Genomic DNA, 27,500 nt, shown 5'->3' with positions numbered 1-27,500 from the left:
ACATGATTGCATGATAAAAATCAGCAGAGCTTCCCCTCATTTCAGATCTTTCCCTACAGTGACTGCACTTCCAAGTGCACAGTGGCTTTGCCTTTAGTAAATCAACCCCAAAGTCTCAAATCAGATTACTGTACAGGTCTTGGAGAAATACACAAAGAATGCCAAGAAAACACATGCCTGATGTATTTAGATAATACATTATTTGATTATCCTGGAGTTCAGTTTTAGGGTAATTGACAATGTAACAGTTCTAGTTAAGCAAACCCCAAAATATATTGGTGTCCATAACACTCTTGTCCTGAGATTAAGCAATTCTCATCTGTTTATAGGAATGTACCAACAACTGCTGTGATGCCAAAACCTGCAAACTCAAAGAAGGCGCTCGGTGTGCAGAGGGAGAGTGCTGCTCTAACTGTCAGGTGAGTGTTGTAGGTAAAAATGAAACAGATACTCCACCTAAAACGAGTATATTGGTGTTTAATAGATGTGGGACAGTTACACCATCCAATGGATTTTTGTATTTCTTAGGGACTCTATTAGTGAGATCTCAGTACTTGAGTTCTTGGGTCTGCACACTTTCCGTGGCCAGTATGAAGGGGTCCCACTCTTCCTGTTATATTTTTTATTATTTTTATATTATGGGAAATGCGAAGGGAGGAGTGAGAACACACCAAGGTGGTGAGAACATCCAAAACTCCCAGGTTGTCAGTACCAGTGGCAGGAATAGCCCCCTGTTGAATTTCTATAGAAATAATAGAAGTCAGTGGGTGATTAGGCCCACCACACTCCAACTGTAATTGAAATATCACTTACAGTTTTGAATAGAATAAGGACGTGGTAGATCCTCTTTTAGGGTCCATGCACACTGGTTTAAAAATTGCTGCAAGAGTTTTGTGTTTTACCTGTAGAAGCAGCTCAATGTTATCTTCTGTGTCGATGAACATTAAGACGATAAGAGGCATATTTTAAACTCAGCGTTTAGAGGCAGGACAAAAAACCCTTCTGGTTTGGGTTTCTGATTGGAGCATTCTGGCAGAAAATAATGCTAAACTCTCCTAAAATTGTCTAAACTGTGTACAAAAACGCTCTATGTGAGCATTTTTTTCTGCCAAGGGAACTGGCGTTTTTTTTAGGCCCAGTGTGCATGGAGCCTTTGGATGCAATTGGTCCCAGCAGGCAAGATTTTCCCTTATTTTCCCTTATTTGCATAGTTCTGAAGACATGGTAAGAAGTATTGGAAAAGCTCATACAGGTGCCTCTGCTCCTATTTTTGGAACAGCCATAAGGATCCATTTGCATCTTTGCATTTTTAAGGGATGTTATGTTGAGCATTTATTTGCAATAATGTTATTGTAATTCATTCATTGTAATTCATTTCAAATGACTGCCTAACGCTCCAAAATAAAAAAGGGAGTGCAGCATTTGTTTCACTTGAATGCATTGGCATGGCGCATTGGGGTGGCATTTAGAATGATTCACAATGCTGCATTGTATTACCCGTATTATTCGCATTGGTACACTGCAGTAAAATACACCAACTAATAATTCACCATAAACCCACCACCAATTATTAACTAATGAGCGCATCACCAGTGATTCACACTGCTGCATTGCGGTAAAGCCCACCTCACTGCAGCGCATGCTTTTTGCTGTGGTGCACTGCAGTGCCATTCACAATAAATACACCAATGCAGGTAACAGACATTGTTTAATGTTCTCTGCATTGCTGTGCAGCATATTTAAGCCCCTGCATACAGCCCGACAGCTTTTCAGAGGATAACACTAGTGTAAATGAGCCCTAACTCTACTGGTCAGCTTTTATTTCAACATATCTTGATCAGAGAGGCTAAAAGACTGGAGTAAAATGGCAGTAGCCCCTAGGGAGGATTTACAAATGTGTGTATGTAATACAATCATGAAAATATTCTGCAGCAAACATGTATAATGTAAGTATGAAAATTAAGTAATGGCATTAATATCTTGTTTGCACTTTATCTCTTAGCTGAGGACTGCAGGATTTGTATGCAGAGCCGCTAAGGATGACTGCGACTTGTCGGACATGTGTGATGGGGAATCTGCCATGTGTCCCTCTGACCGCTTACGGGTCAATGGGTTTCCCTGCAGAAATGGTGAAGGACATTGCTACAACGGCAGATGTCCCACTATCCAAAGTCAATGTCAAATGCACTTGGGACAAGGTAAGCAGGAAGCAACCAATCAACTTCTGCTTACACACAGACAGGAGGAGAGGGAAGATTAAGCAGAACTAATGAGTAATGACTTATCAGTGTGTCGCTGCTTCTTGCTCATTGTCTGATGAGCAGGCAGCAAGTGAGGAGATGACTGTATTCCTAAGAGTGGAAGTTAAGCCAAAATCTTTGTTTTTATTGTGCAGTCAAGGAGTAGAACCTCTGATGTTTTTACTTCTAAAGATAAGATATTTTTTTTAGTTATATAGGTATGTCCATCATTCAGCCATAACATTATGATTATTGACAGGTAAAGTGAATAACAGTGATTATCTCTTTACAATGGCACCTGAAAGTGGGTGGCCTATGTAGCACCCTCCTAGGTAGGTGCTAGGAAAAACTATAAGGGAGGCCCTGTCTGCTTATCAGGGGGGCCTGATTGTTCAGCTAAAAGAACAAAGGTTATATCAGCGCTCAAAACCTAACACTATGCAGCTAAACACTCAGGTCCAAAAACAAAACCAGCATGGCAAATAAAAAAGTAAATAGTGTAGCGCTAAAAAGAATAATACCATGTGGACAATCTCAAATAAATCAAAATGAGAAGATGACGTTGTAGTGAGAAACGTGTAGGGTGGAGATTAGCGGCATGCGTCACTTCCGGTTTAGTGGATCTCAGCCATGGAACGCCAAAGCAACACGGCAAACGCTATTTGCTGCATAGAGTTTACTCTAACTAGATGGTTCCTGCAGAAGACTTTCTGTTACCCTTCACCATCGATGGTGGCCTATTGTTTATACTGGTTGATGTGGTTGTGGTTTGTGTTTTGAAGATCAGAGGTCGCAGAACTCAAAACTGTGAAACAAGCACAGATACGTCTACTTATTCTACAACAATCTGAGAAAGTCTTAAAGTGGAGTTCCACCCTAATTTTACACTTACCTCCATCTTCTCGCTCCGGGTCACCTGAAAAAGAAATGGATAATCACATTTTTTTTTTTTTTTTACTTACCTCGTAGCGAAGAAAATATACTTACCTTACTTCCTTCTTCCTCCTTCCTCGGCCGCGGCCCGTCGTCACTTCCTGGCTCTGCAATGATTCCTGGGAGCTGAACGTCATCGCTCCCAGGAATTATTGCGCCTGCACCGGCCCCGACGTCAGTTCCGGGGCGCGTGCGTCATCCCCTTCTAAACAGCTTCTGGGCATGCTGTGGAGGGATGACGCGTGCGCACCGGAAGTGACGGCGGGGCCGGCGCAGGGCATCGGTGGACCGAAGAAGATGGAAGAGGACACAGAAGAGGATCTCGCTGGCTTCAAGCTGCCCACACCTGAGATGGCAGCGCTGGACAAGACGTTTTCAAGGTAAGTATTTGTCCTAACAGGTAAGTGCAACCCGGGACAGATCAGAGGCTAGCCATTGTGGAATGCACTAGCCCTGACTGTCCCGGGGGTATTTTTTAAAAAAAAAAAATTCCAGGGTGGAACTCCGCTTTAAGGTTCATTGGTCCTTGAGTCCCTGGTTTAGTGGTGTGTGAGTTCCATCTGAGGAGAGTGGAGATGCGGTTGCCTGACTTGATCGGGCTGAGGTGAGAGGCCATTCTGTAAGGTGGTGGGCTGTGTGAAGAGCACCTGTCATCATTTGCACCTTGCACTGCTTGTGTCTACCATCAGGACTTTCACCACTTTTTATTCCACACCTGATTGTTCAGCTAGGCTGCAATGTGTTTCCAGGTGTTCCTGTTGAGCTTGGGGAGCCTCCCCACTATGTCCAATGAGGGCTCTTATTGGACAGTGGAGGAAACCTGGCCAATAGCACACCAGGGCTTGTATCTATCGCAGAGGGCAGAATCTGCCACAATGCATCCTGGGATGGGATATAAGTCTGAGGGGGACACATGACAGAAGGTCTTTGGCGGGAAGCAGAGTCCCAAGAGGAGGGTGATGGCTGTCTTTCCTTCTGTCAGCATGAGGAAAGTGTCCTGGGCAGTCGGCCTAGAGGACAAAAGGTTGAGCTGATCCAGTGTGCTGTGGACCGAGTGGAGCTGCTGGGCAGAGGTTTCCAGGAAAGCAGTGTAGTGAGTACTGTAAACCACTCCAGAAGGTCAGAGGGATCCGGGAGCCAGCTAACCAGTAGAGGAAGGCTTAGAAAAAGGGGTGCCAATGTCTAAGCCCTGAAGATAAGTGTGTGAGAGAGGGTGCCGGTGTGGGCCCTGAAGCGTACAAGTGTTTAGCAGTGCAGCAGTGATAAAGTAGGTACCTCAGCAAGGAGTGCCAAAGGGAGCTTCAAAAATTACTTTGAGTCACAAGGAGGTGATCAGAAGTCAATTCATAATTAACAGGTAGAAGGCCAGCGTTAACTGGCATCAAGACAGCATCAAGTCAGCACCAACAAGCATTTTTCAGTTGTCCCCAGCAAATTGTGTATAGTTGAGACAAATGAGTATCCCACTCATCCCTTCTCCCATCCAAGTTCTCAATGAATATAGAAACCCAAAGATACTGGAATGGTCATTGTCTCAGTGCTCACACTTGGAGAACATGCTTAAATGTGCTGTTGTTGTTAGCGGTAACCCAGGCGGACCCACATCCAGCACAATAGCTGGTAATTCTGCTACACCTATATTAGGCAGCAAGTGAATAAGTTATCCTCAAAATTGATATAAAACTTATGATGTGAAAGATGAGCAGCTAGCAAAGCAGTGTAAAATATACATACACTAAAATGCAAGAATAAGAAAGGAAAATGAATAAATAATACACCAATTAAAGTTCAACAAATGTATACATTCTTCCAATGAGGGAATAAAAACGTCTCTAAGGGCTCTTTCACACGGCCGCTCCGTGTGAAAGCTCCGCTGCAGGACTTTTTTTTGTTTTTTTCACGGAGAGGATGACATTTGTGTCATCCGCTCCGTAAGTCCGCATATCATCCCATCCGTTTGCGGATGATATGCGGACATAATGTAAGTCTATGGGGATTGCGGATGTCAGCGGATGACACAGCTGACATCCGATTTTCCTTCCTTTCCGTTTTTTGAACGGAGGAAAAATAGGGTTCTGTTCCGTTCCAAAAAACGGAACAGAACTGAAAGGAGGAAAATCGGATGTCAGCGGATGGTATTCCGCTGACATCCGCAATGCCATAGACTTACATTATGTCCGCAAATCATCCGCAACAAAATAGGATGATTTGCGGACAAGCGGAGCGGCCGTGTGAAAGAGCCCTTATAATAAATGTTCATTCAAAAGATGTAGCAAATTTCAATGAGTACATCCCGGTGTAAATGATGAAAAAAAGGATGCTGTGTCCACCACCATATGAGTAAAGTTCAAACTCACCAGATAAAAAAGATGAACCATAAAATCAAACAATAAAAAGTACTCACATGTAGAGCCACCATTGCAAACCGGAGTGATGGCTAGACCTTAGGTGTTTGAGATAAAAGCTCCGTCTTTGAGCTTTTATCTCAAACACCTAACACCTGAATTCATTTTTATTTACAGTGCCTTGCGAAAGTATTCGGCCCCCTTGAACTTTTCAACCTTTTTTGCCACATTTCAGGCTTCAAACATAAAGATATAAAACTGTAATTTTTTGTGAAGAATCAACAACAAGTGGGACACAATCATGAAGTGGAACGAAATTTATTGGATATTTCAAACTTTTTTAACAAATAAAAAACTGAAAAATTGGGCGTGCAAAAGTATTCAGCCCCCTTAAGTTAATACTTTGTAGCGCCACCTTTTGCTGCGATTACAGCTGTAAGTCGCTTGAGGTATGTCTCTATCAGTTTTGCACATCGAGAGACTGAAATTTTTGCCCATTCCTCCTTGCAAAACAGCTCAAGCTCAGTGAGGTTGGATGGAGAGCGTTTGTGAACAGCAGTTTTCAGTTCTTTCCACAGATTCTCGATTGGATTCAGGTCTGGACTTTGACTTGGCCATTCTAACACCTGGATATGTTGTGAACCATTCCATTGTAGATTTTGCTTTATGTTTTGGATCATTGTCTTGTTGGAAGACAAATCTCCGTCCCAGTCTCAGGTCTTTTGCAGACTCCATCAGGTTTTCTTCCAGAATGGTCCTGTATTTGGCTCCATCCATCTTCCCATCAATTTTAACTATCTTCCCTGTCCCTGCTGAAGAAAAGCAGGCCCAAACCATGATGCTGCCACCACCATGTTTGACAGTGGGGATGGTGTGTTCAGGGTGATGAGCTGTGTTGCTTTTACACCAAACATAACATTTTGAATTGTTGCCAAAAAGTTCGATTTTGGTTTCATCTGACCAGAGCACCTTCTTCCACATGTTTGGTGTGTCTCCCAGGTGGCTTGTGGCAAACTTTAAACTACACTTTTTATGGATATCTTTAAGAAATAGCTTTCTTCTTGCCACTCCTCCATAAAGGCCAGATTTGTGCAGTATACGACTGATTGTTGTCCTATAGACAGAGTCTCCCACCTCAGCTGTAGATCTCTGCAGTTCATCCAGAGTGATCATGGGCCTCTTGGCTGCATCTCTGATCAGTCTTCTCCTTGTATGAGCTGAAAGTTTAGAGGGACGGCCAGGTCTTCGTAGATTTGCAGTGGTCAGATACTTCTTCCATTTCAATATTATCGCTTGCACAGTGCTCCTTGGGATGTTTAACCACTTAAGCCCCGGAAGATTTTACCCCCATTCCGACCAGGGTTTTTTTTGCGATTCGGCACTGCGTGACTTTAACGGACAATTGCGTGGTCATGCGACGCTGTACCTAAACAAATTTGACATCCTTTTTTTCCCACAAATAGAGCTTTCTTTTGGTGGTATTTGATCATCTGTGCGATCTGTGCGAAACAAAAAAAGAGCGTAAATTTTGCAAAAATAACAATATTTTTCACAATATTTTTCACATTTTTTTATATGAAATTCCCCAAAAAAATTTAAAAATCAAAATGTTTTAACATTTTCGGCCAATTTGTTTTATGCTACATATGTTTGGTAAAAAAAATCGCAAAAAGCGTATTTTGATTGGTTTGCACAAAAGTTATCATGTTTACTAACAAAGGAAAAGATTTATGTCATTTTTGTTGTTTTTTTTTTTAACGCGTAATGGCGGCGATCTGCGATTTTTTTTTGCGGTACTGCGACATTGCAGAGGACAGATCGGACCCTTGACTGACATTTTGGCACTTTTGGGGTTACCAGTGACATTTCTACAGTAATCAGTGCTATGCATATGCACTGTTACTGTAAAATTACACTGGCAGTGAAGGGGTTAACTTTTTTTTGAGAGGGAGGGGTGGTGTGTGTCCCTAGGGGCGTGATTCTAACTGTGATTGGCTGTGGCTTGAGCTGTAGGAACAGTGATCAACGGTCCTACATAGTAGAACCGTATGATCCATGTTACTACACACACAGGGGAGAATGACAGGCGGCTTGTTTACATCAGCCGCCTGCCTTTCTGCCTCTGCACCGACGATCGCCGGGTGACCGGCGGACATCGGGTCCGCTGGTCACACGCGCGAGGGGGTCCGTGACCGCGCGGGAGCGTGCCTCCGGGGGCGCGCGCTCGCTCCCTAGACCCTCACAGGCTAGCGACGTAGTATTACGTCGCTCTGCCTGTGAGGGGCTGACCGCTGCAGTAAATAATCGAGCTGGCGGTCGGCAAGCGGTTAAAGCTTGGGAAATCTTTTTGTATCTAAATCCGGCTTTAAACTTCTCCACAACAGTATCTCGGACCTGCCTGGTGTGTTCCTTGTTCTTCATGATGCTCTCTGCACTTTAAACGGCCCTCTGAGACTATCAAAGTGCAGGTGCATTTATACGGAGACTTGATTACACACAGGTGGATTCCATTTATCATCATTAGTCATTTAGGTCAACATTGGATCATTCAGAGATCCTCACTGAACTTCTGGAGAGAGTTTGCTGCACTTAAAGTAAAGGGGCTGAATATTTTTGCACGCCCAATTTTTCAGTTTTTTATTTGTTAACAACTTCATGATTGTGTCCCACTTGTTGTTGATTCTTCACAAAAAACTACAGTTTTATATCTTTATGTTTGAAGCCTGAAATGTGGCAAAAGGTCGCAAAGTTCAAGGGGGCTGAATACTTTCGCAAGGCACTGTATGTACACTGTATTGGTTGTCAATGGTACAAAAAATATATATTTTTTAATAAATTGATATCACTTCGTACTACACCATGAGCCTCTTCCTTTTGCATTTATAAACTCTCATATGACGTGCTGAGTCGATAAATCAATTGGAGGTTGTTCCGGGGGCCAGAGGTTGCTGATTACCCAGACGTCCTAAGATCTTGAAGCCTGTCGCATAATACCCTTTTGCTGTCCTATAATATAGACAGCATCTGGCTCTGGTGAGTTTGAACTTTACTCATATGGTGGTGGACACAGCATCCTTTTTTCATCATTTACACCAGGATGTACTCATTGAAATTTGCTACATATTTTGAATGAACATTTATTATAAGAGACGTTTTTATTCCCTCATTGGAAGAATGTATACATTTGTTGCACTTTAATTGGTGTATTATTTATTCATTTTCAGCGCTACAATTTCCTTTTTTATTCTCAAAATGTATATGTTGAAAGCAGAAAAATTGGGCAAGCATACAAATTTGAGCTACTGAGATAAGGGGCTAATTGTAATGGCTAGATGACTGGGTCAGAGCATCTCCAAAATTGCAGGTCTTGCAGGGATGCTCCCGGTCTACAGTGCTTGGGACTTACCAAAGTGGTCCAAGAAAGAAGAAATGGTAAACCGCTGACAGGTTCAGGGATGTCCAAGGGTCATTGATACCCGTGGGGAGTGAAGGCTGGCCTGTGTAGTCCGATCCAATAGAAGAGCTACTGTAGCACAAATTGCTGAAAAGGTTAATGCTGGATCCAATAGAAAGGTGTCTAAACATACAGTGTATCCTAGGTTGTTGTGTATGGGGCAGTGTAGCTGCCGACCGGCCAGGGTGCTCATGCTGACCTGTGTCCACAGTCAAATGCACTTACAATGGGCACATGAGCATCAGAACCAGACCAAGGAGCAATAGAAGAAAATGTCCTGGTCCCAATGAATCATGTTTTTTCTTTTACATCATGTGGATGGCCGGTTGCATGTGCATTGCTTACCTGGGGAAGAGATGGTGCCTCAAAGAAATATGGGAAGAAGTCAATCTGACAGAGGTGTTTATGCATTGATAAGTCAGAGCTGTTTTGGTGGCAAAAGGGTGACCTGCTCAATGTTGGGTGGGTGGTCATAATGTTATGGTTGGTGATCATAGTTTTATGGCTGATTGCGCAGGGCCACTGACAGGAGGGGACCACCAGTCCTCCTGTAGGGGGCCCCAACAGCACAGAGAATCAGTGCGGTCGGGCTGAGGGGGCAATTACAGAAGGTAGCCCTGTGCAGCTCTCTGCAGGCAGCAGCTGAAAGCCAGTTTCTCCCCCTCTTGCCAGCTTTCAGCTGCTGCAGGGAGAGACACAGACACAGGGCATCGTTCTTGTAATTGCTACTCCGACACCGATCCCCCTTCCTGTTCTGCCTGCTTTTGATCCCCCCTCCCCGTGTGCCTCCCTTTTACTGTTACGCGTCCCCCAACTCCCCCCCCCCCCCCCCCGCAGTGCTGCAGGCTTCCCTGTCCTGTAAAAAAATAACAAATTGTAAAAAAAATATTAATTAAACATTGTAATAAATTACAAAAAATTGTTAAATAAAATAATTGTAAACAATTTTAAAATTATTATGTATTTTTTTAATGTAAAAAACAATTAAAAAGGGCTAATTTCCACAGATTCCTTGTTATGTTTGTGTCCGCTTATAATGAATTTAGTGTATTTTTAGTGGAAATATTATCTTGATATATTTGGGGGGGGGGGGGCACTGCCAGGTAGGCTGTACGGGCCTGTGATTTCTAACAGTGGCCCTGCTGATCGGATATTGTGTAAGGTATGGTGGCAGCAATGGCACTGCTAGATATTTTTGGATGCCTTCTTGGAGTACTCTGGTTATATGGCCTGGAACCACTGCTAGCAAAAGCCAAGATATGCAGAAGTATAAAGAGACAGAGGGTGGAGGTGGAGGCTAAAGAGAAAGGATAGGGTAGATTGGTGCTGCAACAGTTCAATCCACATGTCCAGGGGTACGCTGGGTCTTTTAGGATGTTATCTACTCTCCTGCTGGTTGGAAAATAATGGACTTTATAGTTGCTCTTTTAGGTTGTATAGTTGTACAGCATTTGCTAATAATGTCTGGTCATTACCAGTGTAATATACAGCTCCAGCTGACATTCTACACATACTGCAGTGAATAAGTGATTTTTTTATATATTTATCTGTTAAACTAGGGTATGTTGCTGGGTCAGATTCCTGCTTTGTACAAAACACAAGAGGCAGCCCTGGATTTTGTCGTCAGTCGGGAATCAATGTCGTGTGCCAGGCCAAGTGAGTGCAAACCAGAGTCAATGATCAAATATGCTATTTGTGGTCCCCAACAATATCTAACTTCAGCATCTATGTACACAGGGATATGAAGTGCGGAGTGTTATTCTGCTCTCGTCCTTCTAATTCGGGCTGTAATGTCCTTAGCTCCATCCTGGTGGAGGATGGGACACGTTGTGCAGAAGAAAGTGTGAGTATCCCCACTCGTGCAGTGTGACTATTCCCATACATTCAGTTTACATGGTTTTAATGTATCCAGGAATGTGTGAAAATGAAAATTTTTGAATATCCATCATTTCCAGAAAGGTAGGTCAAAAAATACAAAAAGAAGTGAAAGAAACATAAGGAAAATGAAAAAAAAAAAAAAAAAACAGCCCAACATAGAATTGTGAGCCACATCTGGAACAAAAGAGGTTTAACCTTCAAATAGGGAAATGCTTCTTTGCAAGAACTTTTTCAATAACTTAAAAAAAAAAAAAATGAGCACTACCACAGTAGTTAGTTCTAAATAACTTGACAGAATGTTTAAAAAAAAAAAAAAAAGGCTGGATGTATCCCTTAAATCACAATATATAACTGTCTGGCTATTAATATTTATAAGAAATAATAAGATTATTGATCCAGGGAGTATCCAGTTTTCTTAGAAGATCAGAAAGGAGTTTTTGATGTTGGAGCAAATTGGACGATGCTTTTTAAGGAGATGTATTTTGTCTTCTAGGTCAACTATAGATTTAAGGTTCTGTGGATGCAGGTTTTTAATGTATTTTTTTTTAAAAACAAAGATGTGTTTTTTCATCCTAGCTATGTAAAATGATGATAGCTTAGGGTCATAGTGACACATAAACTTGTATAGTTTTAGGTAATTATGTGATGCTTAATTTCTGCATGACTTTATATTGCTATTCTTTACCTCTACCTCTGCCTTTTAGCTGTTAGGCTTCATTCACATGGGCGTACCTAAGCGTTTACTCATGTGAGGGCCGTGTTTGCCTGCATGAGATGTATAGGTGTTCCTTGCATCCCAGTGCAGGCAGTCCTATTCATGTCAATTGGAATGCTGTGGCTACACGGACACATCCATTTAACAGCTGTCTGGGTCAGCATACTGGGGGGCTGAGCCAGCTGCTGGCCCAGGCCTCTGGGTGTTTTCTGACTGTAAAGTTGGCAATGGCCAATATAAAAAAAAGTTTATTGTAAAAGACTCATACTCACAAAGATAATAAGAAAACAAGCATTCAGTATACACTGCATCTGGTGCCTCGGTGGGCATGCTGACGTCACCGCTATTTATATATGAGAAGTCGTCACTGGGGCACAGAGACACTGAATGCCTGTTTTCTTATCTTTGTGAATAGGAGTCTTTTACAATAAACTTTTTTTTATATTGGGCATTGCGCAATTAAGTTTTGCCTTCCCTCTTTTTGAGTGTATCAGGCTCCAGTTGTACTTGTTAGATATGAGTCTTTTACAATGGACCGAACGATTGTTAACTATATGAACTTTGTTTGATTCATTTATTCAGTGGTTTGGAAGCACATTTTGCACTTTATGTATATGAATTGCACCTTTTAAATTAATTTGCAGTACGCTTTATTGTGATATAAACATATTGTTTTCAATAATTTTGTGAAGACAGCGCAACACTTTTTCTATAGTGTTCTTGTCAATATTTGTGTATATAGTATTTTGAGTGCGGCTGTCAATTATATGGATTATAAACACTCACATCATCTAACGCAAAATATTTTTTCACTAGATTGTCCATATTAATATCTACTTGAATGTCCATATTATGGGCACAGGTGAACAGCGAATGTTAGAGCCAAAAACTGCGCTCAGTTCTGCAAACTACATAGGAAAACATTGATAACTCAAATTCAGTATTCCAAGTATCTGTTCACTTTCAAACATAGAAGCAAAATGTACCACATAGCCCCTTAAGGAGCTCATTTCAAATGCTATAGTCTTATCCACGCTGATTAAAACTTCTACATGTTTGCCCCATCACTGTATTGCATATATATATATATATATATATATATATATATATATATATATATATATATATATATATATACACTGCTCAAACAAATTAAAGGAACACTTTGAAAACACATTAGATCTAAATGGATAACTATAATAATATGGACTGGGTAATGCATTAGGAATGAAAGAATGCCACATTGTTGGATGGAAATGAAAATTATCAACCTACAGAGGGCTGAATTCAAAGACAGTAAAAAAATGATGCAGCAGGCTAGTCCATTTTGATGAAATATCATTGTATCAACTCAAAATTATAGTTTGTATGGCCCTCACATGCTTTTATGCATGCCTGACAATGTCAGGGCATACTCCTAATTAAACGATGGATGGTGTCCTGGGGTATTTCCTCCCAGATCTGGACCAGGGCATCACCGAGCTCCTGAACAGACTGAGGTGCAACCTGGCAGGGTCGGATGGACCGAAACATAATGTCCCAGATGTTCCAGAGGTGTTTTATTGGTTTTAGGTCAGTCGAGTGTGGGGGCCATCCAATGGTTTTAATTCCCTCATCCTCCAGGAACTGGCTGCATACTCTCGCCACATGAGGCTGGGCATTGTCATGCACCAGGAGGAACTCAGGACCCACTGCACCAGCGTAGGGTCTGACAATGGGTCCAAGGATTTCATCCTGACACCCAATGGCAGTCAGGATGCCATTGTCTAGCCTGTAGAGGTGTGTGCGTCCATCCATGGATATGCTTCCCCAGACCATCACTGACCCACCACCAAACTGGTCATCCTAAACGATGTTACAGGCAGCATAACATTCTCCATGGCTTCTCCAGACCCTTTCACGTCTGTCAAATGTGCTCAGGGTGAACCTGCTCCCATCTGTGAAAATCAGAGGGCACCAGTGGCGGACCTGCCAATTCTGGGGTTCAATGTCAAAGGCCAATCAAGCTCTACAGGTCCAGGCAGTGAGCACAGGACTTACTGGAGGATTTCTGGCCCTCGGGCCATCCTCATGAAGTCTGTTTCTGATTGTTTGGTCAGAGACATTCACACCAGTGGCCTGCTAGAGGTCATTTTGTAGGGCTCTGACAGTGCTCCTTGCATAAAGGAACAGATACTGGTCCTGCTGATGGGTTAAGGACCTCCTACAGCCCTGTCCAGCTATCCTAGAGTAACTGCTTGTCTCCTGAAATCTCCTCCATGCTCTTCTTGAGACTGTGCTGGGAGACACAGCAAACCTTCTAGCACCCAGGTATCGCCTCATACTACCAGTAGTGACACTAACTCTAGCTAGATGCAAAACTAGTAATAAGATGAGTAGGGAAAAAATGTCAGTGGCCTTCACCTGTAAAACTATTCCTGTTTTGGAGATTGTCTTATTGTTGCCCATCTAGTGCACCTGTTGTTAATTTTATTAACACCAAATCAGCTGAAACAGATTCACAACCCCCTCTGCTCTGTACTTAACTGACCAGATCAATATCCCAGGAGTTTAATTAAATTGAGGCTATAAAAAGGGTTCCTTACACTTTTTTGAGCAGTGTACGTATAGTTTATAAAGGTAAACTTTTTTGTCTTAAAATAAAAAAAAAAAATGTATCCTCACCTGCGCTGTGCAACAATATTGCACAGAGACAGAGCGTGCAGGTAATCCAACCCCCCCCCCCCCCACCCCCACCCCTGAACCCCCTAAAGTGTTGTATTTGTTTATTCTGCTTCAAACTGTGTATTCTGTTCCAGGTATGTCAAGGTGGAAGATGCACCACTGTTGAAGCTGCTTACAAGGCCCTGAACTGCTCTGCCAAGTGTCAGAAAAATGCTGTGAGTAATACTATTTCTATATAGTTCTACTAATGTAGTAATACTATTTCTATTTATATTTCTACTATAGTATTTCACTGCAGCAATAAATCCATCATTAGTTTGGCGATTAGAAGAATTTACAGCTTATGGCATGCATTATGGAACAAATATTAAAGAATTTGTGTAGGCAAATTTAAAAAAAAATTAAAAAACCCATATGCAGTACCATCTCTGCAATGCATGCACATTTCTCCATGTTTTATCCCTTTAAAATCACCGCATATACAAAAAAATACCTGCTGATCTGCCAGAAATGCACTGACAGCACAATGGAGTTTACTGCACTGAATTTGAAAAAATAATACATTTAGCCTTGCCCAGTTCTCCATAACATAGAGGAAGGTGTAGTTCAATGAGACAATTGGGAGGGTTGATTAAACTCACTGAGATAACACAAGCAGCGTGCATGGGACAGTGCTGGATATTTGGCAGGGTTGACAGATAATGTTTTGCACTTATCGTTTTGGCTAGAGTGTAGGGGGATTAGGACACCTGTCAGTTTTTATTGCTGTCTGCTTCCCCATTTATCATTATCACTGAAAGTGAAAGTAAAAGAATATCCCACATTTTTGGTTGCCCCCAGAAAAGTAATAGAGGGCAAATATTCCAAGGGGACACTAGTTCTAATAATCTGGGGGTCCCCAAGATATTCCCTTAATTTGCAGGGTTTTCCTGCCAATTCCTGTTTGGCTATGAAACAGGAGGTGAAGGAAAATATTCACAATGGGACACAGATGGGAAAAAAATCTGACAGGGGTTATAACCCTCCCTTGCTCTATCCAAAATGAAAAAAAAAAAAAAAAAAAGTTTTGCTTAAAATTCTACTTTAACTTTTTTTCTTTTATAATTGGAAAGTCTGAAATTCAGATAAGAGCTGTCTGTGTTAAGCTTGCCAGCCAATCAGATTCTTCTTTCATGTTTCTGGTTGCAAATCCAATTGGCTGCTATGAGCAATATGTATAGTTTAATATTTTGGACTTAAAGAGTAACTCCACCTTCGTTGGGGTAAAAGACAATCCTATTTAGGTGATCAATGTACATTGCAGGGACTTTAACAAACCTTCTACCTCTCCACTAATGATATAACTGTTTGTTTCATCAGACTGATTGCAAACTGATTTTGAATGGGAGGATCTGGTTCATTATAATCATCTGGTACACTTAGTGTTTTAATTAAAAAGCTGTATCCCTTTAGAAGTATTTAAACCTTGGGAAGTATCTCCCCAATACTGAAATTCCTATTGCAAGAGGGGCCTAACATTTGGTTTGTATGTTAGTGCAGACTTCTAGGAAGATCACACAAGCCAATCACACAAGACACACATGACATTTCTGGGGAGTGCTTCCATGTTACGGTATTGCTTGGAATTTTACTGAACATTACAGCAGTTGCCGACTGAAACGGAAAAGTCATTTTTTCCTGTCTTGTGTATCAGTTATATATGCTATATATATTTTTTTTTATTTGCTATATTTTTTTTTGCAAAACTGGAATTACCCTTTGAATGTATAGAAATATTTTACTACAATACTGTGTGATAATATAAGAGACAAATTCCACTGCTTCAGGTGACTCGGCTGGGCTAGAAATGAAGTAACAAGCTCCTAAAATGGGGTGCACGCTCTGTCACTGCTGCAGGAAAACATGGACAAAACGAGAGAAAGGATGGCCGCCCTTCCCATACGATTCAATGTAATTTATTCAGGAGATATTAAAAGCAAGCACAGATGATGTACAGTCATAAAGCAGGGGAACAAAGGTGATGCGTTTCACATGATTAGCATGCTTTGTCAAAGCCATTGTTTTGATGAAGCACGCTAGTCGTGTAAATCGCGTCACGTTTTTCTCGTTTCGTCCATTGTGTGATAATTTGTTGGGTAATATAACTGTTTATATCAATTGAGTCAAACATTCTTGTTTTCTGAGGCAGGTATGTGATCATGAACTGAAATGCCAGTGTGAGGAAGGCTGGGTGCCCCCCAACTGTGACACCTATAGCACTCAATTACGTAAGTAACTGAAGTTGAATGAGCCTGAACCCTGCATGGATAGCCTGAGTTTTCTAGATGACTATAACTTGCAAGTGTGTCATGAAATACATTGGATACAATGTACATACAATGTCTTTAGATTTTGGGTGGGGTTTTAAGTGGAATTTCTACCTAACACTATGATTAAAAATGTCCGCCCTCCTAACACCTATGCTGACTAATGCGTGTAAAAAAAAAAAAAAAAAGTTCAGCCTGCTCTGGTCTGGTCACGTGATCCGCTGTGTCAGTGGGTAGAATTTTGCAGGGGAGAGGAGAGAGCGCTCGACAGTGGCTGGGATCTCCATGAGCCACGACATCACCCGTAGGATCCTACGTCCCAGCCATTGTTGCCACTCCCTCCTTCCCCTGCAGATGCTGCTGACTAACAGGGGAGCTGGATAACATGAATGGACCAAACTATTATTGCATGTTGCACTGTTTTATTGTACTTTCCTGCTTTTACATAATTGTATAGTTAAATGGTAGCATTGTGGGATATTTCCTTCTCTAATTTCTCCCACTGCTCTTCCACACTGAGCTGTGTGCTGGTTTTATTGATGTCATTGACGCGGTCCAATAGACATGGCAGGAAGTAAGAGAACATCTCTCCATAACAGAGGAAACCTCTTCTCAGTTGTCACCCTAGCTGATTTCTTCTCCTTACCTTTTTCCAAGGAAAATTCAAAATTCTGGATTCTTCACCACTCTCAGCACTGGTGGCAATGGTTGCCAGGGCGCATAGAGAGACTGAATGTCTCAAGCAGGGACACAGATAGCAATAAAAACCTAAATGGGATTCTAATCATTCCATGTCCTTATAAAATTTTTAAAAAGCGAGCAAAGCAGTAAGGTAATGTTTTAGAAGGGTCTTTTGCCAACCCTACCTCCGTGGAAGAGGATAGTTGTTAGAGAACACTGGGGTTATTTACTAAAACTGGAGAGTGGAAAATCTGGTGCAGATCTGCATAGAAACCAACAAACTTCCAGTTTTTTTTTGTCAAAGCTTAATTGAACAAGCTGAAGTTTGAAGTTGATTGGCTACCATGCACAGCTACACCGGATTTTGCACTCTTCAGTTTTAGTAAATCAACCCCACTGTGTGCACTATGGCAATGTTGAATGCTGCATAAATATTTGCTAAATCCAGCAAAACATTCATTTTAAAGCCGAGCAGAGTTAAGAAGGAATTCGAATTTTGAAATGCTCCTAGCTCTGTTTATTACAGGATGGAGGTAGTAGAGATTGAGCCAATGTTCCTTTCCAACTGATTGCTCCCCCTGACATTGGGTGGCCCATCTGTCTTCTGCTTTGGGTCTCTGCTATTCCTCTGCACACAGATAATAAGCAGCTCTGCTGGCACAGTATAGACAGGGTAAATTATGGAAGAAACTAACTCCCCAGACCTCTCCTTAACATTACATAGAATGAGAACGCCAGATAGGATTTTTCAGCAATTAAAAAAGTAACCAGGAATTTTTAAAACATTTTTTTACATTATACCATGTTAATGGGAACCCATTCCAAATTTAAAGAAGGTATTATCACATTTGGGCAGCAAAGTGGAAATGTGATCTATTTTTTTGTCCCCACAGGAGCTGGCTACATTGTGCTCATCATCATTGTTCTGATAGCCATTCTCCTGATTGTATTGCTGGTGATACATAAACTGTCCCAAAAGAAGAAGCAGAGGTATGACTGGTGGAGTACATACTTGTGTATTTATATATTTGTATACTGTATAGTCAGTGACAGGATATTCACTCCTGATTATTTTTATTAACTTATTGCTATCAATACCCCAGGCAATAAGTATGGAATCACCACTTTTGGAAAATGTTTATTCAATTGTTTAATTGTGTAAAAAAAAAAGAAAAAAAAAACTAATCACAGACATGAGTCAAAACTATTTTTAATTAACATTCCAACCTTCTGACTTTAAGAAACACTTAAAAAAAAAAAAGAAAGAAAACCGTAGTCAATTGCAACTGTTTTTTTTAGATCAAGCAGAGGAAAAAATATTGAATTACTAAATTCTGAGGAAAATATGGAATCACCATGTACTTTGCAGTTCTAAAACAAACATCTGCATCAGATTACATCTGCTAATTAGTCTGCAGTTAAAAAAGAGTGCTTGCACACCTTGGTGAGCTGTTGTACCAATCTAATTGACAGGAGTCATGGCTCCAACACGAGAGATGTCAAACCAAAGGAGAGGATTATAAAACTTCTTTAAGAAGGTAAATCATCATGGAATATTGCAAAAGATGTTGGTTGTTCCCAGTCAGCTGTGTCTAAAATCTGGACCAAGTACAAATCAAATGGGAGGGTTGTTAAAGGGAAGCTTACTGGTGGACCAAGGAAGATATCAAAGCATTAACTACTTGCCTACTGTGCACTTAAACCCCCTTCCCATCCAGACCAATTTTTAGCTTTCAGCGCTCTCACACTTTGACTGACAATTTCATGCTACACTGTACCCATATGAAATTTTTATCATTTTTTTCACACAAATAGAGCTTTCTTTTGGTGGTATGTAATCACCTCTGGGTTTTTTATTTTTTACAAAATAAAAGAAAAAAGACAGAAAATTTTGAAAAAAAAAAAAAAAAGTTTTTCTTATTTTCTGCGAGTAAATTTTGAAAATAAATTTTTCTCCTTCACTGAAGGGCGCTGATGAGGCGGCACTGATGGGCACTGATAGGCTGCACTGATGGGCACTGATGAGGTGGCACTTATGGGCACTGATGAGGTGGCACTTATGGGCACTGATGAGGAGGTACTAATATGCCGCACTGATGAGCACTGATAGGCGGCACTGATAGGTGGCACTGATAGGTGGCACTGATGAGCACTGATAGGCGGCACTGATGAGCACTGATAGGCGGCACTGCTGGGCACTGAGAGGTGGCACTGAGAGGTGGCACTGCTGGGCACTGAGAGTCGGCACTGACGGGCGGCACTGATGGGCACTGATAGGCGGCACTGATGGGCACTGGCGGATGGCACTGATGGACACTGATGTGTGGCACTGATGAGCACTGATGGGCGGCACTGATGAGCATTGATGGGCAGCACCATCAGTGCCCACACTCAGTGCCCATAGTGCTGCCAGTCAGTGCTCATCAGTGCCTAGATGAGCAGGCACTGATGGGCACTGACTGGCAGCACTATGGGCACTGATTGTGGGCATTGATGGGGACACTGATGGCAGGCACTGTGGGCACTGATGGTGGCAATTTGTGTATGTGTTTTAGTAATCAGGGCACTGGTGATCAGTGCCCTGATTACATTCCTGTGTGTCCCCGGCGGCTAACGGCTCCCCCTCCTTCCTCACACTGCAGGCTCCGTGTGAGGAAGGAGCGCCGGCGATGAGAGATGATCTCATATGTTTACATATGAGATCATCTCTCATTGGACGGCTTGATCACGTGGTGAATGGCCGCTGTGATTGGCCATTCACCACGATCTGTGATCGGATGTGTCCAAGGGACACGGCCGACACAGATTCTCCCCGATGCGCGCTCGCGGGAGCGCGTGGGAGGCGTGTCACTGGGAGGCCGTTTAAAAACGGCCTCCCGAAAATTCAAGTCCGCGCTGCAGCCATATATAGGCTGTAGCGCGGATGGGAACTGGTTAAGATGAAAACGTAAAGCAATATGCCCTGAAAACAGAAAATACACAACAAAACAAATGAAGAACAAATGGTCAGAAACTGGAGTCTGAGACTAAACTGTAAGACTTAGTCTAAAGGAAATGGGATTTACATACAGAAAAGCCAAACTAAAACCACCATAAACAGAAAAAAACAAGGTTAGGGTGGGCTAAAAGAAAAGCAATCATGGACTGTGGATGACTGGATAAAGTGATATTCAGTGACGAATCACCAATCTGCATTGGGCAGGGTGATGATACTGGAACTTTTATTTGGTGTCATTGCAATGAAATGTATGAAGACGACTGCCTGAAGAAAACATGCAAATTTCCACAATCATTGATGATATGAGGTTGCATGGCAGGTAAAGGTACGGGGGGATGACAGTCATTAAATCTTCAATAAATGCACGTGATTATATTGGGATTTTGGACACTTTTCTTATTCCATCAATTGAAATGATGTTTGGTGATGATGATATCATGTTTCAGGATGATAATGCATCTTGCCTTAGGGCAAACTTTCCTTCAAGAGCATCAATGGCATGGCCTGCAAATAATCTGGACCTCAATCCAATTGTAAATCTATGGAGGAAATGAAAGAAAATGGTCCATGACAAGGTTCCAACCTGCAAAGCCGTTCTGGCCGGATTGATTAAAAATACTGTTTGTCGATAGTAAATCGATGCCTCAGAGAATTCAAGCTGTTATAAAAGCCAGAGGTGGTGCAACAAAGTAGTGGTGTACTGTAGTGGGTTTTTTTTTTTATTGAATGATTCCATGTTTTTTTCCTCTGCTTGATCTGCAAAAACAATAGCATATTACTACAATTTTCTTTCTTTTTTTATTTTTTAAGTGTTTCTTAAAGCCAGGCGGTTGGCATGTTAAATGAAAATAATTTTGAGGCATGTCTGTGATTTGTTTTTTTTCTACACAATTAAACAATGGAATGAACATTTTCCAAGAGTGGTGCTTCCATACTTTTTGCCAGGGGTTGTGGTAGGAGCACATAAGCCAAATAACTGTGATGGATAAAGCTTACAATAATTTGCTCTGCAGTTGTTATTTAAACAATTTATTTAAGAATTCAGAGTCAGTTGGGAATTGATATTACTGGCTTAAATAAAAAAATATATTTTTTTTCTGCATTTTTCAGATCATTCCCTTTTTTTAGTTATTGTTAAACAAGCTTATAGCTTTTTGTATATTTTAGTGGTTATATTTTTACTGCAAAATCCTTTCTGGAATCATCTCTTCCTCTATATATAAGACAAACTTTTCACTTATTTTACAAAACAGTTTCAAGGTTTTTTGGGGATTCCACTATTTTAAAGTGAACCTTTCACAAGTTGGCATAGTTTACTTCTAAAGCTGAATTCCAGGTACTCATTTTATTGCATATTTACATTGGTCTAGCTTGGGCCCATGGAAGTAGGCCTATGACATACCCGTAGGATCGCTTTGAAAGCTGGAAATGACTGTAGTAGTCACTGCTACTACAGTGATCACTGCTATCTTCCTGTGCTGGACAGTTGCCTTGCTGCATAGTAACCACAGGGTGTTGCTCACTCGGCACAAGGTCATTCAGAGAACATCTTGACTATTCTCTTTGAATGCAACTCATTCTCTGATTGGACAAGATGGAGAGGCAGGGAAGTGATAATATATGATCTTCACCTTATTGAAACAGAGCTTGCATTCTTTTGAGAAAATCCCAGGGTGTTCTGTGAATGACACCCTTGCCAAGCAACTGCCCTGCTGCACAATAACCACACAGTGTTGTGCTTAGCATGGGACACAGAAGACAGCATGAATCACTGGTAGTTAGAGAGTTGAAGACGAGGTAAGTTTTACAGTCTTTAGTTCTGCTTTAGGAAGGATGTTTATGCACAAGTGATAGTGCACATCACTGCTGCTCCTTGGCATACTGAATAAACCTGCAATTAGCATGAAAGCCATCATAGTCCAATTAAAATGGGAACAAAGTTTTGTACAAAATAGTTTAGATAATATCACTAATAATTCTATTTCTATGTCCCAGGAGAGCTGCAGGTGGTAGTTCTGGTGTGGCCAACCCCACCTTCGGTATTGAAAACCAGAGAACACAAAAAACAGATGGCTATCCCTCAATCCCTCAGGTACAGTTATCTACGACATGGCCAACATAAAGACAGGGGCAGCTCTCAAATTAGGATGAACTTTACAAGGATCAATTTGACAAATGGACCTCATGTCAGCATCTAGACAACTGTTGGCTCCTTAACACATTGAGAGTAAGGGGCCTGTATAACACAGAAACATGGAGATATGCTGACTCCTACAGGTACTGTAATGTATGGACACAGTAATAGCATGATAACAATGGGGGACTTTAAAAAAAACGTTTATTTGCTGCAAATATATGAGCTCCCTCAAAGACAAGTGGTACAAATTAATTTTTTTTTCTTTACTGATATATTCCCTTAAAAAATACGTAATGGCTCTACTAATGTATGTCTAAGGTTCACTTGATTTGCCTATGTATAAGTAGGTGGTTTTTCAGTCCTTTCTATAATGACATACCAGATGAAGATAAAAAATAGTACTACGAAAAGCTAGTACTGAGCCTATGCAGTTAGTCAAATACAAATGGCATTGTTTTTAACTAAGGAGCAGTACTCCTAATTATAATAAATAAAACATAGATGAAAATACGTGACTAAATAGCTAAATGTATTTAAACAATCATGTAGGTGCCCACTTCAACCAGTTGTATAATAATGAATTGTGAAAAAATTGTCATATATAAATGTAGCACCCTACAGGTAGGTGCTAGGTAAATGTATAGTGGGCCTTGTCTGCCTAACAGCAGGGTTGTGATTTATTTAGCCAGGGTGTCAGGGCTTTCAGATGTGTCTGCTGAGGGGAGAAGTATCCCACTGGCTCCTGTGAGAGGATTCTTATAGGGCAGTGTGGGAAGCCCAATCAGGGAACACATCCCAGCTTGTAACTACCCCAGAAGACAGATTAGGCTGCAAAGGATTCTGGGAGTGGGTATAAGTTTGGGGGGAAGAGAGTGGCACAGTGTCTTTGGCGGGAGCAGAGTCCTAGGAAGGAGAGTAAATCCTGTCTGAGGAAGGTGGATGTCTCGGGGTGTCGCCTGAGTATCCAGAGAGTCCTGAGTTGAGCTAAGGGGAGAGAGAGGGGTCCAGTCCCAGGAAAGCCTACACAGGTCATGAGTACTGAGGATTGATTGCCCCTGGGGGTCTGCCTGAAGATAGAGGGGACCACTCCGGAAGAGGTTTTGGGATCCATTGTCAGCTAGCTATAAAGGGGGTACCTAGGTTGAGGACCCTGAAGCTACAGAGGGGGTACATAGTCAGTGGACCCTAAAGAGTTCAAGGTCAAAGGGGGCACCTGCAGTTTAGGCCCTGAATTGCACAGAGCGTGCCAGTTACAGTGACAGTTATACAGAGTTCTACTATATACTACCTCAAGCTGTGCCAGGCGGGGGGAAAGTATTCAGTGACTTTCATAGTACAACAGCGTCAGGAGTTCTACAGTTCTCAGTCATAGATCTTCTGGACTATAAGTCGAGGATTCAGCACTTCTCAGTGTTCTCAGTGTCAGTGAGCGTTGGCTAGCGCCGGCTGGCGTCAAGGAAGTGCCAACAGGCATTTCAGAAGTAAAGCCCCAATTGTAATTAGTTTAAGCCTCAAGGAGTATCCCACTCATTCCCTTCTCCCATCCCCTTTATTCCAATAAAAAACCACAAACAAAGATGCCGTAGTTGTCGCTGCTTCAGTTGTCACACCCAGGGTCGCAGCTCACATGGGCTTGAGAGATTACCGGTACTAATGGCAGATCCACATCAGGCCATAGGCCTGGAAATCTTGCTACATAAATAAATTAATTTAAAAATCCAATAAAAAGCAAAAATAATCACCATTTTAACCAAACTTTGTGTCAGAAAGACCCCCTAGGTAAAATTTTAAAAAAGTGAGCAACAATTCGCAAAAATGTGTCTTCCTTATTATTCAAATAAGTGCAAAAGTCCTTCTGTGGCATCCAATGTCTATATTAACCAACAGCATCCAACAGCAATCTGTAGCTAATGAAGAGTGACTTATTACTATCCATGTGCACAGATATCCCTCTATTTGTTAAGCCCCTAATTAGGCAAATTCACCAGATAGCATTGTCCGTTATATACATAAATTAAAAAGCTCTTTTTCCACCTTGGGATATTTACAGTCATTCAACTAATCCTTTTCTTATGGACCTTCCGTACTCCATAGGTCACATGATAGAAGAAAGAAGAGGGAGATTCTCCAAAGTATAAAAAACCTTTTATTTTATTCAGTAAAAAACAATTTGAAAAATAATCACTCACAATCTTTAGTGCTGACCCCCTAGCACTAGACCACCTTCTCCCCTGGTCTTACTGTGAGAAGGGAGTACACCAAACAAGTTTCATGACATCTTTGACTGTGACCTACACATTTTAGATTTCTTCAGGAGTAGTCCAGAAGAAGTGGTGAATGTGATTATTTATTACATGAGTTTTTTTTTTTGCAAAATTAATTGCACACAGTTGATGTGGGTACATAATTGACTGTATAGAGCTCTAAGCACTTAGTACTAACTGAGCAAAGATCACATGCACCATGCACAAGATGGCTATGTGTATGATGTGTTGTATGATATGATGTGAAATGGACTGATTTACTGAAGAAGTTAAGAGTCTTTACTCAATAGATTGTGCGTATATTTTTGTAAATAACCAATATTGTGAACAGTAAATTCCTGTTTACTTATTTCATGCGCACATGATTTGGTATTCAAAGTTAATAGGAATTGCTTTTGACATGATTGGATAATTTAATAATCACACAATTTATTGAGTGGCGATTCTCAGCCCAGTAGTACATTAGTAAATCAAAGTGTTTATGGGTAGTTTTAGCATGTAAATCGGGGAAAAAACTATTGCGCTTACTAAAAACAATAACAAAATCAGCTGCAGGCACTACAATACAACAATATTGTTAAAAACACTATATATACAAAATGCCACGCTAAAATTGACATAAAAAGGTTAAACGTGTGTTATACCACATATTTAAATCATAATGAATACCTTGTAACCAAGTGTATGAAATGACAAAAGTGCAAAATGCAAAAAAATTGTGCGAAAAAGTGTGCAAAAGAAGTCTTAGAAGCATCCAATATTATTTCCACCTTCCAGTGGAAGTCAGAAGAGTGTAAATCTTATGAACTGGTTATAAAAGTCAAAGTGTCCAAATCCGGATATGAGTATCCATGTGAAAGAAAAAGTTCTGTGTTCCAAGGTGAAAAAGAAGGGAAAATGCCACTGTCAGTGCTCCAATCACCGAATGAGATAACTTGAGAGCGCTTACCAGAAGCGGTGGACTCTAAATTGTCATATGACAAAAGAGTCCTATGGTCTTTAGGTATATATAGACTTGCTGAAGCACCTTTGGTGCATGGTTCCTCTCTCGCTGATTCAGGTACTCAGAAGGATAGAGAAACTCCACATAGTGTGATAACGTCCAAACACAAATATTTATTTGAAGGTAAAAAACTTACATTTTCCTTATGAATACCAAGCATAAAACACATGTGTCTTGAATGGGTGCAGTATCTAGATGAAAGCTCACTATAACCCGACGTACGTTTCGTCCTCTTGGACTTCCTCTGGGGTATGAAACTATATATAGTTTTAGCATGTGACCAAATAAATTGAGTCTAGAAAAGCAAGTGCCTATGATGCTTAGATATGTATTTGATATATTGGACACTGTGTTGTTTTTTACTTCATTAGGTAAGTTCTGGGAATGCCATGTACCCACCACAGCCACCAGCAAGCTCTCAAAAGCCACAGACCTCTGCCGTGTACCCTCCACAACCACTAGCAAATTCTCAAAAGCCTCAGGTTCCATATGTAAGTAAAATGAAAATCTGATTAACCTTTATCAAGATGTTTTTAACTAAAAAACTTTATTATAATGCAGTTCCCAGCAATGGAAGCTATACATTGATCTAAATTGCATTTTAATATATTAGGTTTTAAAGTTAAAATTAAGTTTACATTTTTAATTTGATTCAATTATTATCATATTCTCTTAAATCACCAGTTTAGTCTCAGGTTCTAATGTCATGTTCTTGGTATTAAAATTTTAAATGGAAATGGTGCCCATAGATTATTATCATATTCTCTTAACCACTTTAGGGCTGCTCACTGTGCTGCTACTGCGGCACAGTGGCGGCCCTGGGTCCAGCGACGTAGACCTACGTCGCTGGACTCCTAGCTGTCTCGGCGGCGCTTAGACACAGCGAGAGTCGGGCCGGAGGAGGAGAGGCGGTGGTTGCCATCTCTCTTCCCCGATCGTCGGGGAAAGAGTGAGAAAATCCGCCCACTTGTGTAAACAAAGCAGGCGGATCTTCTCTGTGACAGACAGGGAGAGATCATAGGATTCAGCATAGCTGAAACTGCGATCTCTGTCTCTGTCACAGGACCCCCTCCCCCCACACACGTCAGTAGGCATGAGGCATACATTTAACCCCTTGATCACCAACAGTGTTAACCCCTTCCCTGCAAGTGTCATTATTACAGTAACAGTACATATTTTTAGCACTGATTACTATAGTAATGTCACTGGTCCCCCCAAAAGTGTCAAAAATGTCAGTTAGGTTCAATCTGTCCGCCGCAATGTCACAGTCCTGCAAAAAAATCACAGATCACACAGGTGATTAAATACCACCAAAAGAAAGCTCTATTTGTGGGGGAAAAAAGGACGTAAATTTGGGTACAGCTTCGCACAACCGCGCAATTGTCCGGTAAACTAACACAGTGCCGAATCGCAAAATTTGGTCTGGTCAGGAAGGGGGTAAAATCTTCCGGTCTTAAAGTGGATAAAAATATGCTCATTGAGAATTTTGTTGTCAAAGACATGTAGCTAAATACATTTTGGCCTAAATGTATGACAATAATTGAATATATTAGATAGTTTTTAACAGTCAAAGTAGAAAATGTAAATTTTTCGCAAAAGTTTCGCTCTTTTTTTATTAATATCGCAAAAAATAAAAAGCGCAGAGGTGATCAAACACCACCAAAAGAAAGCTCTGATTGTGGGGGAAAAAAAGGATATAAATTTAGTTTGAAAGTTGAAAAAAGTGGCCTGGTCATTGAGCAGCAAAATCTTCCAGTCTTAAAGTGGTTAAATCACCAGTTTAGTGTCAGGTTCTAATGTCATGTTCTTGGTATTAAAATTTTAAATGGAAATGGTGCCCATAGATTGTTAAAAGAAGATGGGCACAAACAATATATTACCT

The 27,500-nt window shown here is 41.1% G+C and overlaps 1 protein-coding gene across 1 annotated transcript in view; it reads left to right on the top strand.

The window, feature by feature from the left end:
• LOC309553890 (zinc metalloproteinase-disintegrin-like VAP1) overlaps positions 1–27,500 on the top strand; it is a 118,429-nt gene that overhangs the window by 68,269 nt on the left and 22,660 nt on the right. The window contains exons 13-21 of the mRNA XM_082255376.1: positions 330–419; positions 2,003–2,198; positions 10,532–10,628; positions 10,710–10,815; positions 14,364–14,444; positions 16,418–16,496; positions 18,110–18,206; positions 22,210–22,306; positions 25,990–26,109. Of these exons, the coding sequence (XP_082111502.1) occupies positions 330–419; positions 2,003–2,198; positions 10,532–10,628; positions 10,710–10,815; positions 14,364–14,444; positions 16,418–16,496; positions 18,110–18,206; positions 22,210–22,306; positions 25,990–26,109 (963 nt within the window). The remainder of the gene's footprint in view (positions 1–329; positions 420–2,002; positions 2,199–10,531; positions 10,629–10,709; positions 10,816–14,363; positions 14,445–16,417; positions 16,497–18,109; positions 18,207–22,209; positions 22,307–25,989; positions 26,110–27,500) is intronic.

This window comes from Pelophylax lessonae (assembly GCF_965119305.1).
Source record: "Pelophylax lessonae genome assembly, chromosome: 4".
NCBI classification, from domain to species: Eukaryota; Metazoa; Chordata; class Amphibia; order Anura; family Ranidae; genus Pelophylax; species Pelophylax lessonae.
Note: the sequence above shows the minus strand (reverse complement) of the source record. Positions and strands in the feature narration are given on the sequence as shown.